The 16,298-nt window shown below is 45.6% G+C and overlaps 1 protein-coding gene across 1 annotated transcript in view; it reads left to right on the forward strand.

Annotated features, from left to right (window-relative positions):
- Positions 1-16,298, forward strand: part of OBSCN (obscurin, cytoskeletal calmodulin and titin-interacting RhoGEF) — a 244,447-nt gene that overhangs the window by 215,121 nt on the left and 13,028 nt on the right. Inside the window, exons 81-88 of the mRNA XM_063122933.1 lie at positions 607-723; positions 2,368-2,532; positions 4,398-4,556; positions 6,694-6,871; positions 7,987-8,100; positions 9,237-9,404; positions 12,689-12,791; positions 15,368-15,497. Coding sequence (XP_062979003.1) covers positions 607-723; positions 2,368-2,532; positions 4,398-4,556; positions 6,694-6,871; positions 7,987-8,100; positions 9,237-9,404; positions 12,689-12,791; positions 15,368-15,497 — 1,134 coding nt within the window. The remainder of the gene's footprint in view (positions 1-606; positions 724-2,367; positions 2,533-4,397; positions 4,557-6,693; positions 6,872-7,986; positions 8,101-9,236; positions 9,405-12,688; positions 12,792-15,367; positions 15,498-16,298) is intronic.

The raw sequence follows: 16,298 nt of genomic DNA on the forward strand, positions 1-16,298 counted from the left end.
ATTGCTGGGCGCTCACGGATTTTCGCGGGTCCCTCGTACAACGACGTCTGCCACCCGCGTGTCTCCTGCCCCTTCTAGCCTGCTTTGCACGACAAAAAAACACCCCAGTAAGCCTGACTTATTTTTTGAGACAGAAGTTGCCACTGTCTCCAGCTGTGTGCAGGAGAAGCAGTGGGACCGAAACGGCCCACTGAATGGGTCACATGCACGTTGTTAGCTTCCTTTTTCAGAAGAGGAAGCGATGAGGGACAAACGCGTGGGCGGAGAAGCGATGGTAAGGAGACGTGATTTCCCCCCCCCCCCGTGTGATGACGCCCTTGGTCACTGTCTTTCCTAGTAAGGAGATGTATTGTATTTCTGTTTAAATTATACTTGTTATTTCTAAATTTGCATTTATAGCTGTGCATTAGCATATGCAAATGCCATGCAAATTGGTGTACTCGTTCGTCCACTTTTTCGGCAACGTGTAAGTGACCATCCTAGGTTACATAGGTGTTCAGGGCTGGCTTTTCAGGACTGTGCAAGTTCTTTGTAAAGGAGCCTTTTGCTTTGGGATCTGAGAGTCGACAGGCTGCAACATTCCTGTTGTTGTGTTTCGATCTCCAGCGATACACAGAGGGAACGTTATCCGCCGAGGTCCCTTCCCAGCCCCCTGTACTTCCTCTGCAGCACTATCTGGAGAGACCAATTAACAGGATTCAGAAGTACCAAACTGTAATCAAGGTCAGTATCTTTAACACTTGGGGCATGTCTACACCAGCCATTTATCCCAGGATCGTTCCGCGGTCATCCCTGGGCATCCAAATGACACACAGGGGACCCCGGGAGTAGGCAGGGACGATCCCTCCATTTTCCTGGGATAATCCTTAGGTGTAGAAAGGGCCTTGGCGTGAGTGTTTGGTGTCATTTCCTGGTTTACACCCATTAGTTATTTTGGTTTCACTTTGATTACTCGTGAGCCCTTCCTAAGCTGTTTCTGGTTCAATATAGTTACAGTTAGGTACATGGTGCGGCCGGCACAGCACAGGTGTCATGACACTGTCCTTCCTAGTTCGCTACCATTATATAGGTGGCTACCAGGAGGAGGGCCTTCTCCGCTGTGGCACCCCGGCTGTGGAATGAGCTCCCCGGAGAGGTCCACCTGGCGCCTACACTGTACTCTTTTTGTCACTGGCTGAAGACCTTTTTATTCTCTCAGTATTTTAACACTTAATTTTAACTTAAATTTAAATTCTACTGTTCTAACTCTGTATTTTAGTCTTATATCAATTTTGCTGCGTGGTTTTATCCTGGTTGTGCTTTTTATACTGTATTTTGTATTTGTGCTTTTAACCTGTTGGTTGTTTTATGATGGTTTTAATTTTTGTGAACCGCCCAGAGAGCTTCAGCTATTGGGCGGTATAAATATGTAATTAATTAATAAATAAAATATATCACAATATTCCCTCTGCAATTATCTCTTGATTTTGAGGGAAGGTAAGAGAGGAGGAGGTGGTGGAGTAGGAGGAGGAAGAAGATCAGGATCCAGGTCAGTTCACCAAATAACAAGGTCTGAATAGCCCCCATATGTAAACTCGTATGATAATAATAATAATAATAATAATAATAATAATAATAATAATAATAATTTTGTCACCCAGCTCTCCCTCTGGATCGAGGCGGGGTACAACACAAATGCAAACACCATAATATACACATAACTAATTAAAACATTTAAAACTAATTCATTATTAAGAGCAGCACATTATTAAAAGGAAAGGAAAGGAACATCTCATGCAAGCACTGAGTCATTACTGACACTTGGAGGGACGCCAGCTTTCGCTCACGTTTTCTTGGCAGGCCTTATAGCGGGGTGGTTTGCCGTTGCCTTCCCCGGCCGTTATTACCTTTCCCCCAGCTAACTGCGTACTCATTTTACCGACCTTGGGAGGATGGAAGGCTGAGTCGACCCGAGGCGGCTGCCTGAAACCAGCTTCTGCTTGGATCGAACTCCGGCCGTGGGGAGAGTTTACCACTCTGTGCCACACTAGGCTCTATAACATTATTAAAAAGGCAATTCTGGGTGATAGTTGTCAGCCTTGTTTTTGTTGGCTGGAGTATGATAAATGGAATCTAACAAAGTATTGGGCAGTGTCTATACCACAGGGGAAATTGGCAATCAACAACATAATGTGCATTAATACATCTGACAGAAGAGAGTCATGCTCTGTACCTGTGAAATCCAAGTTAACGGTTTTAGATTTGCTTTTATTTCCTATAATTGTTTTTTTTTAATTATTTTGTTTGCTTAAGGATGTCTTTAGTTGTGAATATTCATAAATTGGTAGATGTGAATGATGCAAATGGTACGCTTTTATGTATTTACAGGAGCTAATCCGGAATAAAGCAAGGAATAGTCAAAACTGTGCACTGCTGGAGCAGTCTTATGCTATCGTGTCTGCACTCACTAGACGAGCAGAAAACAACATCCATGTGTCCCTCATTGAGAACTATCCAGGAACCCTGGAGATCTTAGGGGAGCCCATCAGACAGGTAATGGAGGCCTCCTAGGCCGTAGCTAGACCTAAGGTTTATCCCAGGATCATCTCGGGTTCGTCCCTGCCTGAGCGCTGGATGCCCTGTGTGGCACTTAGATGAACAGGTTTGACCCCAGGACAATCCTGGGATAAACCTTAGGTCTAGCTACGGCCCTAGTCTCCTTCTCATCAGGAGTCGCATGGCCATTTAGGGTGTGTTTGGATTATATTTTGTCTCCTCTTATTGAGCTGCAAAAATGCTGAATTGATATTGCTTTGCTTTTAGATCCCTTCTCATTAAACATTACTGCAAGCTTTTCGATGGAGCTGCGCTGAATGTTCTCCTGTTCTGATTTTCAGGTTGAAAGTAGTTCTTTCGCTCCCACGCCACATGTAATATTTCTAAAAAATATTTCCCTAAACCTTGACGATTTTTTACGATCCTGTTTGCAGCCATTTTTTCCCTCTCTCTCTCTGTTGCTTTGGGACAATTTGTTCTTCTTATTACTGCATCTACTTTTGCTCAGCCATATTGTGGTATAACCAGACACTGGTCTAGCCAACCAGGATGACATCATAAAGCTACATAGATGTGGCTACGTGATGTAATCATGGAGGGAAATCTGAGAGGAGAGCCCTCTCTCCTAGGTCATCATAGCTCTGTCTAAGGCATTGGAAAAGTAAACCCCCCAATATTCTGTGGCTGCTCAGAAAATGGCTGCATTCAGACAACATAATAGTCAATGGTGGGTTAATAGTCAACTCCAGGGTTGATTATCAAGGGGGTACTCCCCACATGACATGATTATAATCATCCGTGGAGTGGATTAACCCTAGCGTCAAGCTGACAGTCAATTGAGTGTTTGATTGACACATCCCCTGCCCTCTCTCCACCCCAGTCCTCCCACTGGTATTCCATTAGCCATTGCAAGTTCTTCTGCTTTGGTTGGTCTTGCTGGAGGACTCCGTAGGCAGCCAAAATAGTCAACTCAATGGGGTGAAATAGTTCACGGAGCTCAACAGTCAACACGCTAACCAACAGCTATGCAGCTAGTCAACTCTGCAGAGCGTTGTTTTTCTCCGTTGGTTATTTAGGGGAAATAGTCAGCCATGGGGTGGGTTTTGCCCGACAGACAACACAATAACCAATGGTTTATTCAACTAATGGTTGACTACTTAAACCACCATTGGCAATTGTGTTGTCTGAACACAACCAATATGGGCCATAAGATTGCTCTATGAATGACAGTGTTCAGGAAGACAATCAGTTTTACTTCTGATGAATGTGAGGATAGAATCATAGGATCATAGAATGGTAGAGTTGGAAGGAGCCTATAAGGCCATTGAGTCCAACCCCTGCTGAATGCAGGGATCCACCTTAAAGGGCTGGACTCAATGGCCCTATAGCTCTCTTCTAACTCTACTATTCTATCATTCTATGAAGCATACCTGACAGATGGCTGTCCAGTTGCATCTTGAATGCCTCTAGTGTGGGAGAGCCCACAACCTCCCCCAAGTCATTGGTTCCATTGTCATACTGCTCTAATGGCCAGGAAGTTTTTCCTGATGTCTAGCCAGAATCTGGCTTCCTTTAACTTGAGCCCATTATTCCATGTCCTGCACTCTGGGATGATCGAGAAGAGATCCTGGCCCTCCTCTGTGTGACAGCCTTTCAAGTATTTGAAGAGTGCAGGCATGTCTCTCCTCAATCTTCTCTTCTCCAGGCTATGTCCATTTCTTTCAGGCTCTCCTCATTTCCAGACCCCTGATCATCCTCGTTGCCCACAGGGCAGAGGTTTTTAAGAACAAGGCAGCAAACATCAAGCATTCTGTGGAGTGTTAATACCAGGTTGCCTAACCAAATTTTGCTGTTCTTTCCAGGGACAGTTCATTGTATGGGAAGGAGCACCTGGAGCCAGAATGGCTTGGAAGGGTCACAAGCGACACGTCTTCCTCTTCAAGAATTACCTCCTCGTGTGCAAGCCCAAACGAGACACCAAGACAGATACCTACAGCTACATCTTCAAGAACATGATGAAGGTTTTTCCCCCCCTTCCTTTCGTTCCTTGAGAAAAACATTGCTTCCCACCTCAACTTCCTTTGCCTATTCCTCAATCTCTCTAGGTCAGCTTACGTATCAGAAAAATGTAGCATTGTTCTTTAACTTTCAGATCTCGCCACAAGCACTGATAGATACTACTGAGCCAGCCACCAGATATGTCAATTCTCCTAATAACGGAGAATATGTACATAGGAAGGCAACCAAGATATGCACTAAAAGGAAACTTACAATCGGTTTATATGTGTCCATTTAGTTCCCCAGATGTACATTCAGTGAACCATCTTCCAGAGGTTCCCAAATGCACATCTGTCTTGGACAGAAGCTGGACTGCTGATTTACAAGATAGCATATAACAGAAACCTAGATGGATGAACTGGGAAGCGTTTGAGTGTTTGCTTCTGGTGTTCGGCCAGAGAAACAAACCAATGATTCTGCAGGTATATTGGCTGCTTTGCTTCCCATCAGTCTCCAATGTGCTGGAAAACACTCACACTCTCTTCTCGTAGGATTTCAGCATCTGCAAGGACACCACCTTAGGAGGGCCTGTTTGGCCATTCATGGCTTCAGTGATAACCATGGGGCTAGTTCAATATTTCATCAGCGCAACACAATATGCAGGACACATCCTAGGCCTAGGATTCTTGACTGAGAAGTAGGGTGGTGTTCTAGGATTATGGTGTGTGTGTGTGTGTGTGTGTGTGTGTGTGTGTGACCCTGGTGTCAAGACCACTCCTGGTGAAGATTAGATTGGTAGTTGTTTTCTCCATTTGCAGGGGAGGGGGGTGGACCAATTAAGCTAGAACTACACCCCCCCAGTTTTTCAGAGAGTTGAGGGTGATGCAACAAGTAGGACAATGACTAGAATGCAGATGGCACAAATCCCCCAACAACTATGAGCAGACACAAGCAAGAGCACATCATTGTGTCCACATTGTGATGGTGAAGATAGCAATAATCACATCCTCAGGTTGTCCATCCAGCAGAACTTTTTTGAGTGGCCAGGGAATTATTATATCCAGCCTTGGAATGGATGTGTTGGAACCCTTGGACCTTGGCTATGACAAATTTAAAATGTACTTTGAGGGTAAAATCATTCATTCTTTCTCTGACCTTGATGCCACCATTAATGGAATCCCATTTATTTATTTATTTATTACATTTTTATACTGCCCAATAGCCAAAGCTCTCTGGGCGGTTCACAAAAATTAAAACCATGTGGAACATAATAAAACAACCAACAATCTAAAAATACAAATACAAAATACAATATAAAACGCACAAGCAGGATAAAACCACACAGCAGAAATTGATATAGGATTAAAATACAGAATTAAAACAGCAAAATTTAAATTTTAAGTAATACTGAGAAAATAAAAAGGTCTTCAGCTGGAGATGAAAAGAATACAGTGTAGGCGCCAGGCAGACCTCTCTGGGGAGCTCGTTCCACACCCGAGGTGCCACAGCAGAGAAAGCCCTCCTCCTAGTAGCCACCTGCCTCACTTCCTTTGGCAGGGGCTCACGGAGAAGGACCCCTGTGGATGACTTTAATGACCAGGTAAGTACATATAGGAGGAGGCATGCCTTCAAATAACCTCACCCCAAGCTGTTTAGAGCTTTGTATGTTAGTACCAGGACTTTGAATTGGGCCCGGATCTGGACTGGCAGCCAATGAAGTTGTAAAAGGACTGGCGTGATGTGTTCTCGCCGGCCAGAGGAACAGTCAAATCTAGTTGTATGGGATTGCTTTCAGTTGATGCAGCCTGAGGTTGTGCTTGGAGAAATTCATCCGCCCACATGTATACTTGCCCACCTTGGCTAATTACATCTAGTCGAAGGGGATTGACCTGATGGCTCCAGGAGGTGAAGGATGCCTCTTTTGAGAGAGGCTGTGGCCCCAACCACCTTGAAAAAGATAGTTGTGACCAAGAACCCTTTGCTGCACCAGCAAGATCGTACAAGCTATTTTCCAGTCATGAATTCTCCCTTTTGGGGGCAAGGTGCTTGAGAGAGAGGTGGTGTTCCAGATCCAGGTTTCTTGGATGATTTGGCCAAAGTTCATGAAAAATGACTGAAGAAGTCTTAGCTGACTTTTAACCCTGTCCTCTGATTACCCAGCTGCCAAACATAGACGTGAATGATCTCGTGGAAGGGGATGACCGGGCGTTTGAGATTTGGCACGAGCGGGAAGACTCAGTCCGCAAATATCTGTTTCAAGCCCGGACCGTCATCATCAAGAACTCTTGGGTGAAGGAAATCTGTGGTATCCAGCAGCGCATCAGCCTTCCTGCCTGGGGTAAGTATAACTGGGGGAGAGGTAACGAGTGGGGTACCACAGGGCTCAGCCCTGGGCCCAGTGCTCTTCAACATTTTTATTAATGATTTGGACATGGAGGTGCAGGGAACGCTGATCAAATTTGCAGATGACACAAAATTGGGTGGGATAGCTAATACCCTGGAAGACAGAAACAAACTTCAAAGTGATCTTGACAGGCTGGAGTGCTGGGCTGAAAACAACAGAATGAAATTGAATAGGAGTAAATGCCAAGTTCTACATTTATGAAATAGAAACCAAATGCACAGTTACAAGATGGGGGATACTTGGCTCAGCAATACTACAAATGAGAAGGATCTTGGAATTGTAGATCGCAAGCTGAATATGAGCCAACAGTGCGATGTTGCTGCAAGAAAGGCGAATGCTATTTTGGGCTGCATTAATAGAAGTATAGCTTCCAAATCACATGAGGTACTGGTTCCTCTCTATTCGGCCCTGGTTAGGCCTCATCTAGAGTATAGCGTCCAGTTCTGGGCTCCACAATTCAAGAAGGACGCAGACAAGCTGGAGCGTGTTCAGAGGAGGGCAACCAGGATGATCAGGGGTCTGGAAACAAAGCCCTATGAAGAGAGACTGAAAGAACTGGGCATGTTTAGCCTGGAGAAGAGAAGATTGAGGGGAGACATGATAGCACTCTTCAAATACTTAAAAGGTTGTCACACAGAGGAGGGCCAGGATCTCTTCTCGATCCTCCCAGAGTGCAGGACACGGAATAACGGGCTCAAGTTAAAGGAAGCCAGATTCCAGCTGGACATCAGGAAAAGCTTCCTGACTGTTAGAGCAGTACGACAATGGAATCAGTTACCTAGGGAGGTTGTGGGCTCTCCCACACTAGAGGCCTTCAAGAGGCAGCTGGACAACCATCTGTCAGGGATGCTTTAGGGCAGATTCCTTCCTTGAGCAGGGGGTTGGACTTAATGGCCTTATAGGTCCTTTCCAACTCTGCTATTCTATGATTCTATGATTCTTAGACCCCTTGCTGCTAAACTCCTTTGCTTTGTACCGCTTCTGCTTTTCTGTTCTTCAACTTTGCCTTACCCAGCAAAGAGCAATGACTGAGATCTATTTACTTTCAGATCCACCAGACTTTGAGGAGGAACTGGCTGACTGCACAGCTGAGGTTGGCGAAACTGTGAAATTAGCCTGCCGAGTAACAGGGACACCAAAGCCAGGTGTCACCTGGTATAAAGGTACGACCAATGCTGGTTAACCATTCTTGGGCCATTCCTAGACAAGGATTTAGCCTGGTGCGAGGCCCGGGCTCCCTGCTGTGCGTGCAGATGACGCACAGGGGATCCCGGGGTCAGGCCGGGCTAAACCCTCCCTTGACCCAGGATAACCGGATCCGCTTGTGGCCCGGTTTTTCTGTAGCCCCGGGAAGGTCTAGCTCGTTCCGCGGCTTTTCCCAGCTGCTCACTTACTCTCAAGTAGCCAGGAGAACCCGCTCACTGGGCACAACACTCCATAGGAGTGCTGTGCCCATCAGGTGGGGGCGAGGGAGTTGCAGGGGGGGGGAGAGATGGGGGCTAGGGGGGGGAAGAGTGGACCCGGCAGGAGAGATGGTGGGAAAAGCGGAGCCAGGGTGGGGAGATTGCGGTTGGGGTGGTGGTGGAGGGGGCATTGGATGGGCGAGCGAGCAGTCGGGTGAGCGAGGGGGCGAGTGAAGGGGCGAGTGGATGGACGAGCAGACAGGCAAGCGGGGGTGGCAAGCGGACGGGCGAGCGGGGGGGCGAGCGAAGGAGCAAGTGAGGGGGCGAGTGGGGGGGGGCGAGCGGGGGTGAGTGGGGGGCATCAGACATTGGGGGGAAATCGGGGGCAGGGGGAGCGGGGAGCCCTTTATTTAAAAAAACAACTTACCTTTTTGTTGGTGCGCTCCTGCGCACATGGCCCCTTTAACTTTTTAAAAAACCTGGAGGAAGCAATGGGGCTTTCCTTTCCCCGTCGCGTCTGATGTGTGGAAAGGAGCGACAGCCCGCGCTACTTCTAGCGCAGGCTGGCTGCTCCTCCCACACGGATTCTGAGGTAGGTCTAGCAAGGCCCTTGGTTTCTTGGCCTGTTGGTCAAAATCCATCTCCATGTTTTAGACAGGTTGGACCATTCATTAACTGTGGTGTTAGCTAGACCTGAGGTTTATCCCGGGATCGTCCCTGGGGTCATCCCTGTTCATGTAAATGACACACAGGGGATCCCGGGAGCAGTCAGGACGACCCCGGGATAAACCTTAGGTCTAGCTAAGGCCCATATTAGAGTTTTCAACGATTCCTCCCCCCTCCGTGAATGCAACATTTTGATGGCCAAAGGGTGTTTTCTTTGCTTCTTTTTGAAGACGGGAAACCTGTGGAGGTAGATCCCCATCACATCATCATTGAAGATCCTGATGGCTCCTGCACGTTGATCCTGGACAACCTGACGGGTGTGGATTCAGGGCAATACATGTGCTTTGCTGCTAGCCCAGCTGGTAATGCCAGTACCCTGGGAAAGATCCTTGTTCAAGGTAAAAGCCCTAGGATACAATAATAACAACAACAATGGACTAATAGATGGCTTTGGTGCACCACATGCCTAAGCACTGTTTCAAGACAGAGCCGGGACATTCCACTGATTTTTTTAACTGCCCCACACAATGGAGGGTGGCAAATTTGTTTTGTCAGACATCTTGATCCCACAGAATGGCTGAACTTTGGTAGCTGCCACTTGATCCCCAAAACCAGGGCTCTCGTTATGTTCTAATAGACGAAGAAGTATTTATTTGTATGATATGCAGTCAATTTAGACATGTTCGGAGATGGTGCCAAAGGCTGTTGACAAAATGGGATTGCTGTTGGCTTCCTAGATGTATGTAGCTGCCCACTGTTGAAAACAGGACACTGATTTTGATGCAGACTTGGTTGGATCTAGCTGAATTTTTCTTATGTTCTTGATCTGTTCTTCCTCCACTCTATGTGGTTATCCATAAAGCATGTCACATATCTGAAAGGCATATATATGGTGCCAGAACTCACACAGCTACTCGAACCACTAGTGGAGAAGGATGATTAACAAGAAACCCATTTATTATTATACAAAAATTACAAAAAAGCTGATGTATCCTAGCCTTCCTCAACCTGGGGCGCTCCAGATGCGTTGGACTGCATCTCCCAGAATGCCCCAGCCACTGGCTGGGGCATTCTGGGAGTTGTAGTCCAACGCATCTGGAGCGCCCCAGGTTGAGGAAGGCTGTGTTAGACAATAGTGGTGTTGGGTACTATAATACAATAAACCAATAATTGGAATGCTATTCCGACTATAAGACAATACAAATCTATAATATAGCCCAACAAAGACACACTGACACACTTTAGTCTATTAAACTCATTTGGCAATATATCAGTACATAAACATATGTTCACGGATATATTATAAATAAGGTTTGTTCTTATTATATTTTATTCTTTCCAGCGTTGTAAGTTGTTGACAGGATTTTGCAATAAACTTCCCGTTTTCGCGGCTCAAGCTTCCTCGGAACGAACGCCATATCAGGTTAAACCGTCAATTATAGGATATTCATCCTCAAAAAACTTTCTTGCGGGCGAGAAAACCCCTACAATTGAAGGCGGCCAGTCTGTTTATGGTCTGAAGAAAAACGACACAGCTGCTTTCCGCGTTTTTCTTCAGACCATAAACAGACTGGCCGCCTTACAACAACTTACAAGTCTGATGTTCAGCATCTTTAGCTCTCAGCTGGTCCTCCAGTCTGCTTAGCTGATGGGAACCAGCATGTGCTCAGGGCAAAGGTGGCTTCCTGCGTTTACAATGGCAATGTCCTTGCAGTACCTGCCTTTCCCAGGGCATCCCCCAAGCTCCTAGTTTTGGGCTTCCATCACCAAATCAAGAACATAGGAAGCCATCCCACCAGTGTTTCTGGAATGAAGACACGACACACACTAGATGGGTGTTGCTAGGGGCCACAACTTTATAAGTAAATGAATAAATATTTATACATTTCCAATAGTCTAGAACATTTTGAGCTAATTAAATCCAACCTTCCCTAACTGAGCATACTTGCTATGAAGCTGAGAGCCAGGAAGCCGTGTCCCCTCCTGCTTCCTTTGTGCGGGCATCAGTTCCATGCATTAGATCGATGAGATCTTTGCTCTTCATTGCCTGCATCCCTTAAAGATGTGATGAGGAAGCCTCATCAGCAATTTCTAAGCCAATGAGACCACAGAGACTCTCCTTACCCCAGGTCCCATCAAGTTGGCAAGCGGGAAGAATTTGGGGTGCTCCACTCAGCATTGTCCCCTGTTTCTCTCCTACCTTCCAGTTCTCATAGCTCGGGAACTGCCCTTGATCTGCCTGAATTTTAGTTATGTATGTAGCAACAAAACACATGAAGGCAGAATGAAGCCAGTTGCTTGAACCTGTAACGTGCGACAGCAGGGGGTAGGGAGAAAGCGCTTCCTTCCTGCTTCTGATTTAGGAATAGGAAAAACAGCGCAAATCCTACCTAGCCTCCTCGGCGACTACCTAGCCCTGCATGGTCAGCACTTCTGTGGGAAGATGGTTTGCTTCTATGGTGGGAACTGCTTCTTGGAAGAGGAGTGGCAGCCTTAAACAGCTGCAGCCACCCCTGGCGGTGGCTGGTTGGGCTTTATGAGGCAGAGCAGGGTAGCCAATCCAGCCTCCTCCTTATGCACTCCTACCGTATGAGAGAGCCAGTGTGATGTAGTGGCTAAAGTGCTGGACTGGATCTGGGTTCTAGTCCCCATTCAGCCACAGAAGCTCACTGGGTGACTTTGGGCCAGTCACCAGCCCCATTCAGAAGACACCTTAAACCATGGCTTTAACCATGTTGGTTAAGCCAGAAAGCCAGGCTGTGTCCAGAAGACACCTTAAACCATGGCTTTAACTATGGTGAATAAAGCAAAAAGCCTTATTCACCATGGTTAAAGCCATGGTTTAAGGTGTCTTCTGGACACAGCCTGGCTTTCTGGCTTAACCAACATGGTTAATGTTAGTATTTGTATTGTATGTGTAATTTTACAAAGAATAAATTCACTGAAGAATGAATTAGGCAAAAGATTGAACCAATCTAAAAGCAGGTGTTTAAAATTAAGGCACAAGAAACGCTGAATCATTCAGTGTCAGCCTGTTAACCATTTAAATAGGGGAGTGTCTCAAACAGAGTTGTGGGGGCGGAAGTGAATAGGAGGTGGAATGTACATGCTGCTGTGGGAGTTTGTTTGAGAAGCTGTTATCTCGTCGTTCGGTGGCTGCAAGAGCGAAGACCTCAAGCAAGTTCAGCCTGAAGGTATTCAAGAAAGACTTTTACAAAGGAAAGAAGGAAAAAGGATTCTTTGCAGAGGAAAAGAATGTAACTTAGAACTGTATGTATGAAAGGAATACAAGTTGTTCATATGCTGCTAATATGAAAAGTAAAGCTACTCATCCTTAAACCTAGCGTAAGAAATTTGTTCCAGCTCATAGGTTTAAAGGGTGAATCCACTGTGTCACTCTGTTTCAAAAGAAAAAAACCCTAACAGTTAAAGCCATGGTTTAAGGTGTTTTCTGAACGGGGCCACTGACTCTCATCCCAACCTACTTCACAGGGTTGTTGTGAGGATAAAATGGAGAGGAGGATTATTATGTATGCCGCCTTGGGTTCCTTGGTGGGAAAAAAAGGCAGTATATAAATGCAATAATAAATTAATTTTTTTTTTAAAAAAAACAGTCATTCTTACCTTGCTCCAGTTTACATCAGTCACGTGGTTTCTGATATCATCACGTTTTTCTTGCCAGTGCCTCCCCGGTTTGTGAACAAGGTTAAACATGCCTATTATGCAGATGGTGAAGATGCACAATTTACCTGCACCATTGAAGGAGCGCCTTCGCCACAGGTCAGGTAAGAGGAGATCAAGCTCAGCTGCCTCCTTGCTCCTCCAAACCAGCTCTGCCGGTTTGCGGTAGAAGCCAGACGGGGCACAACGTCATCAAGCTGCTTCCTCCTCCTCCTCCTCCTCCTCTGCCCAACTCTGTTTTTTCAGCTTAAGAAAGGATGGTTAAGGGGTTTCAGAGTGAGCGCCCAATAGTGATAAATGGCCTTTTAAAAGAGAAAATAGGGCAGTGCTTACAACAGCTACAACAACAATAAAACGTGGGCAGCCCATTTGAAGTGGCAGTGGCGGGGCAGGGCCATAACCCAAAGGTAAATCAGGATTTGATTTGATTTGATTTGATTTGATTTGGTTTATTACATTTATATACCGCCCCATAGCCGAAGCTCTCTGGGAGGTTTACAAATGTTAAAAACAGTGTACATTATAAAGTATACAAAATTTAAAAACCATCCAAAAAAATAAATAAAAAATAAACAGTATAAAAACAACGGTATCCATTTAAAAAATAACAGTTCTGGGGTCTGTTAAAAAACAAACAAACTTAGCGTTGTTAAATGCTGTTAAATGCCTGGGAGAAGAGAAAGGTCTTGACTTGGTGCTGAAAAGATAACAATGTTGGTGCCAGGCGAGCCTCGTCGGGGAGATCATTCCAGAATTGGGGGGCCACCACTGAAAAGGCCCTCTCCCTTGTTGCCGTCCTCTGAGCGTCCCTCGGAGTAGGCACTCGGAGGAGGACCTTAGATGTTGAGCACAGTGTATGGGTAGGTTCATGTGGAAGCAGGCATAACTTGTGTGCAATGAAGGGATGGCTCTTGTTGGGAACTCAACGAAGTTCCACCGTCTGTCGACTCGTTTTGTGTCTGTGAGCTGAGCTGTGGGCTTTTCCTCAAATTCTGGGAATTTTGGGGTGGGGGTGCATTTTCCTGCTGATTCTGCAATTTGCACAACTGTCCAATCAATTTGCACCAATTATATCTGATTTTGCACAAATTACAAACCGAATTTGCTCCAATTACTCAGAAATTTGCACAAATTGTAGAACCTGCAAAAATGCGCAAAATACCTGGAAAATCCGCAAACTGGGCCAATTCATTGCCAACTGAGTTGGGTGCTGCACTGGGAAAAGAAATGAAGTCTAAGAAAACCCGTTGAATTCCACCACCACCCCAAACAAATTTCTCTGATGTCCCTCCTGCAATGTGATGGTGGGGGAAATAAAGCTCACCCTGAGAGAGAGAGAAAAACCAACCAACCACATGCAGGCTATTGTTTTAAGGCCCAACAGTATTCACCCACAGCCTTTCTGCTTTGGAAAATATTTCCTGACTTCATGATTGGGGCCATTGTTAGACTAGACTATATCCCAGGCTGATACCCGGGATCAGCCCTGTGCGTCCAGATGACACACAGGGGATCCCGGGCTCAGGGAGGGATCAACCCTTCCTGGCCCCAGGATATAGCCTACCCCTTTCAGCCTGATTTTTCCTGCAGTCTCAGAGACCGTGAGCGTGTAGCCTGTTCCACTGCTTTTCCCAGCTCCACACAATTACTCGCGCGTAGCCAGGAGAAGCTGCACACGGGGCGGAGGGTGGAGGGAGCGAGGAAATCTATTTTTTTTAAAAAAAGAAAATGTTACCTTTAGTTGTTTGTGCGCTCCTGCGCAGCCGGCCCTTTAATTTTTTTTTAAAGAATGGCAGCCGTGATGGGTCTTTCCTTTAGCCCGTCGCGTCTGACGTGTAGACAAGGGTGACAGCCCATGATAGTTGCATCGCGGGCTCTCCCCTCCTGTCGCCCGGATTTTAAGGTAGGTCTCGCAAAGGCCTAAGATACTTAAATAAGAATTGTAATTCTACATCCAGTCAACCCAAATGTTGGCATTTTAATGCAGCATACAAATTAGATTTCTAATTTGCATACTGCAATTGGGTAATAAATTCTGGTGTGTGGAAGTTACTTAGAATTTTTTATATTTTTCCTGGCAGGTACTGTGGTGAAGTAGTAATAAGACAACAACAATAATAATAATAATAATAATAATAATAATAATAATAATATGGTTGAATCACTGGAACATGGGCAAGGACTGTTAGATTAAATTTACCTCAGTCCCATTCTGTGTCAATAAGCTTTTTGGTGATCATACACTAGGCTGGGTACTGGTAGAAACCAAAGATTAAAAGAATCATAGAATCATAGAATAGCAGAGTTGGAAGGGACCTACAAGGCCATCGAGTCCACCCCTCTGCTCAATGCAGGAATCCACCCTAAAGCATCCCTGACAGATGGTTGTCCAGCTGCCTCTTGAAGGCCTCTGGTGTGGGAGAGGCCACAACCTCCCTAGGTAACTGATTCCATTGTCGTACTGCTCTAACAGTCAGGAATTTTTTCCTGATGTCCAGCTGGAATCTGGCTTCCTTTAACTTGAGCCCGTTATTCCATGTCCTGCACTCTGGGAGGATCGAGAAGAGACATGCCCTCTGGGGTTACGTCTTACCCGGCTATGTTTGTTTCTCTTTCTTTCTTTCTTTCTTTCTTTCTTTCTTTCTTTCTTTCTTTCTTTCTTTCTTTCTTTCCCAAACAGGTGGTATAAAGATGGGAATCTACTGACAGACCCAAATAAACACCAGAGTTTTAGTGAACCACGAAGTGGCGTTATAGTTCTTGTGATCAAAAACGCCTGTAAAGACGACCTGGGATTCTATGAGTGTGAGGTGAGCAGCCCGTAGGCTTCAGGATCTTTTGGGCACATTGTCTTAGTGCAGACATTTCTCCTAGATGGCACGGATAAAATGTGTGGGGCTGCATTCCTATATGTACTTACTTGGGACCAGGCCTCATTGAATTCAATGGGTTTTAGGGCTAAAATTAATCAGGGGTAGGGAACCCTGTGATTGGATTCCCCCCACCCCATCCGCACGTTTAAGAAAGTAAAAAGTAGCTGTCTGGGATTGTGGGAGATTGTGTTGGGATTCTGGTATGTGTGTGTGTGTTTGTGTGTTAATTAACAATTCCTTTCCCCATTCCATGTTCCTAGTTAAAATTGCTCCCTTGTGAAAGAAAACTTATAGTTTTACACTAGGAAAATAGGACAGGAGGAAGGATTATCCCCTTTTTACAGCTCCAGAACCCTAACTGGAGGAGATCAGGTTATAAATCTCCCAATGCCTCAATCTAATTTGACACTTACTTCCAATTCAGTATGTATAGACCTGGGCTGCAAGATAAGGTGATGTTCTCAAGATATTGTAAATGATTCCTTATGAATCTTACTCGCTTAGAGAAAGTACAAGTTGACCTCCTCTTTTGTGGGGAAGTGGGACTGGTGCAACACTACATCTTGTGGTAGTGAGTTCCGTAGTTTAACTATGTGCTGCTTGAAGAAGTCCTTCCTTTTATTTGTCCTGGATCTCCCACCGATCAGCTGCATGGGATGATCCCAGGTTCTAGTATTTTGAGAGAGGGAAAAAAAAACGTCTCCCTATCCGCATTCTCCACACCATGCATGATTTTGT

This window comes from Elgaria multicarinata, chromosome 1 (genome assembly GCF_023053635.1).
Source record: "Elgaria multicarinata webbii isolate HBS135686 ecotype San Diego chromosome 1, rElgMul1.1.pri, whole genome shotgun sequence".
Lineage (NCBI taxonomy): Eukaryota > Metazoa > Chordata > Lepidosauria > Squamata > Anguidae > Elgaria > Elgaria multicarinata.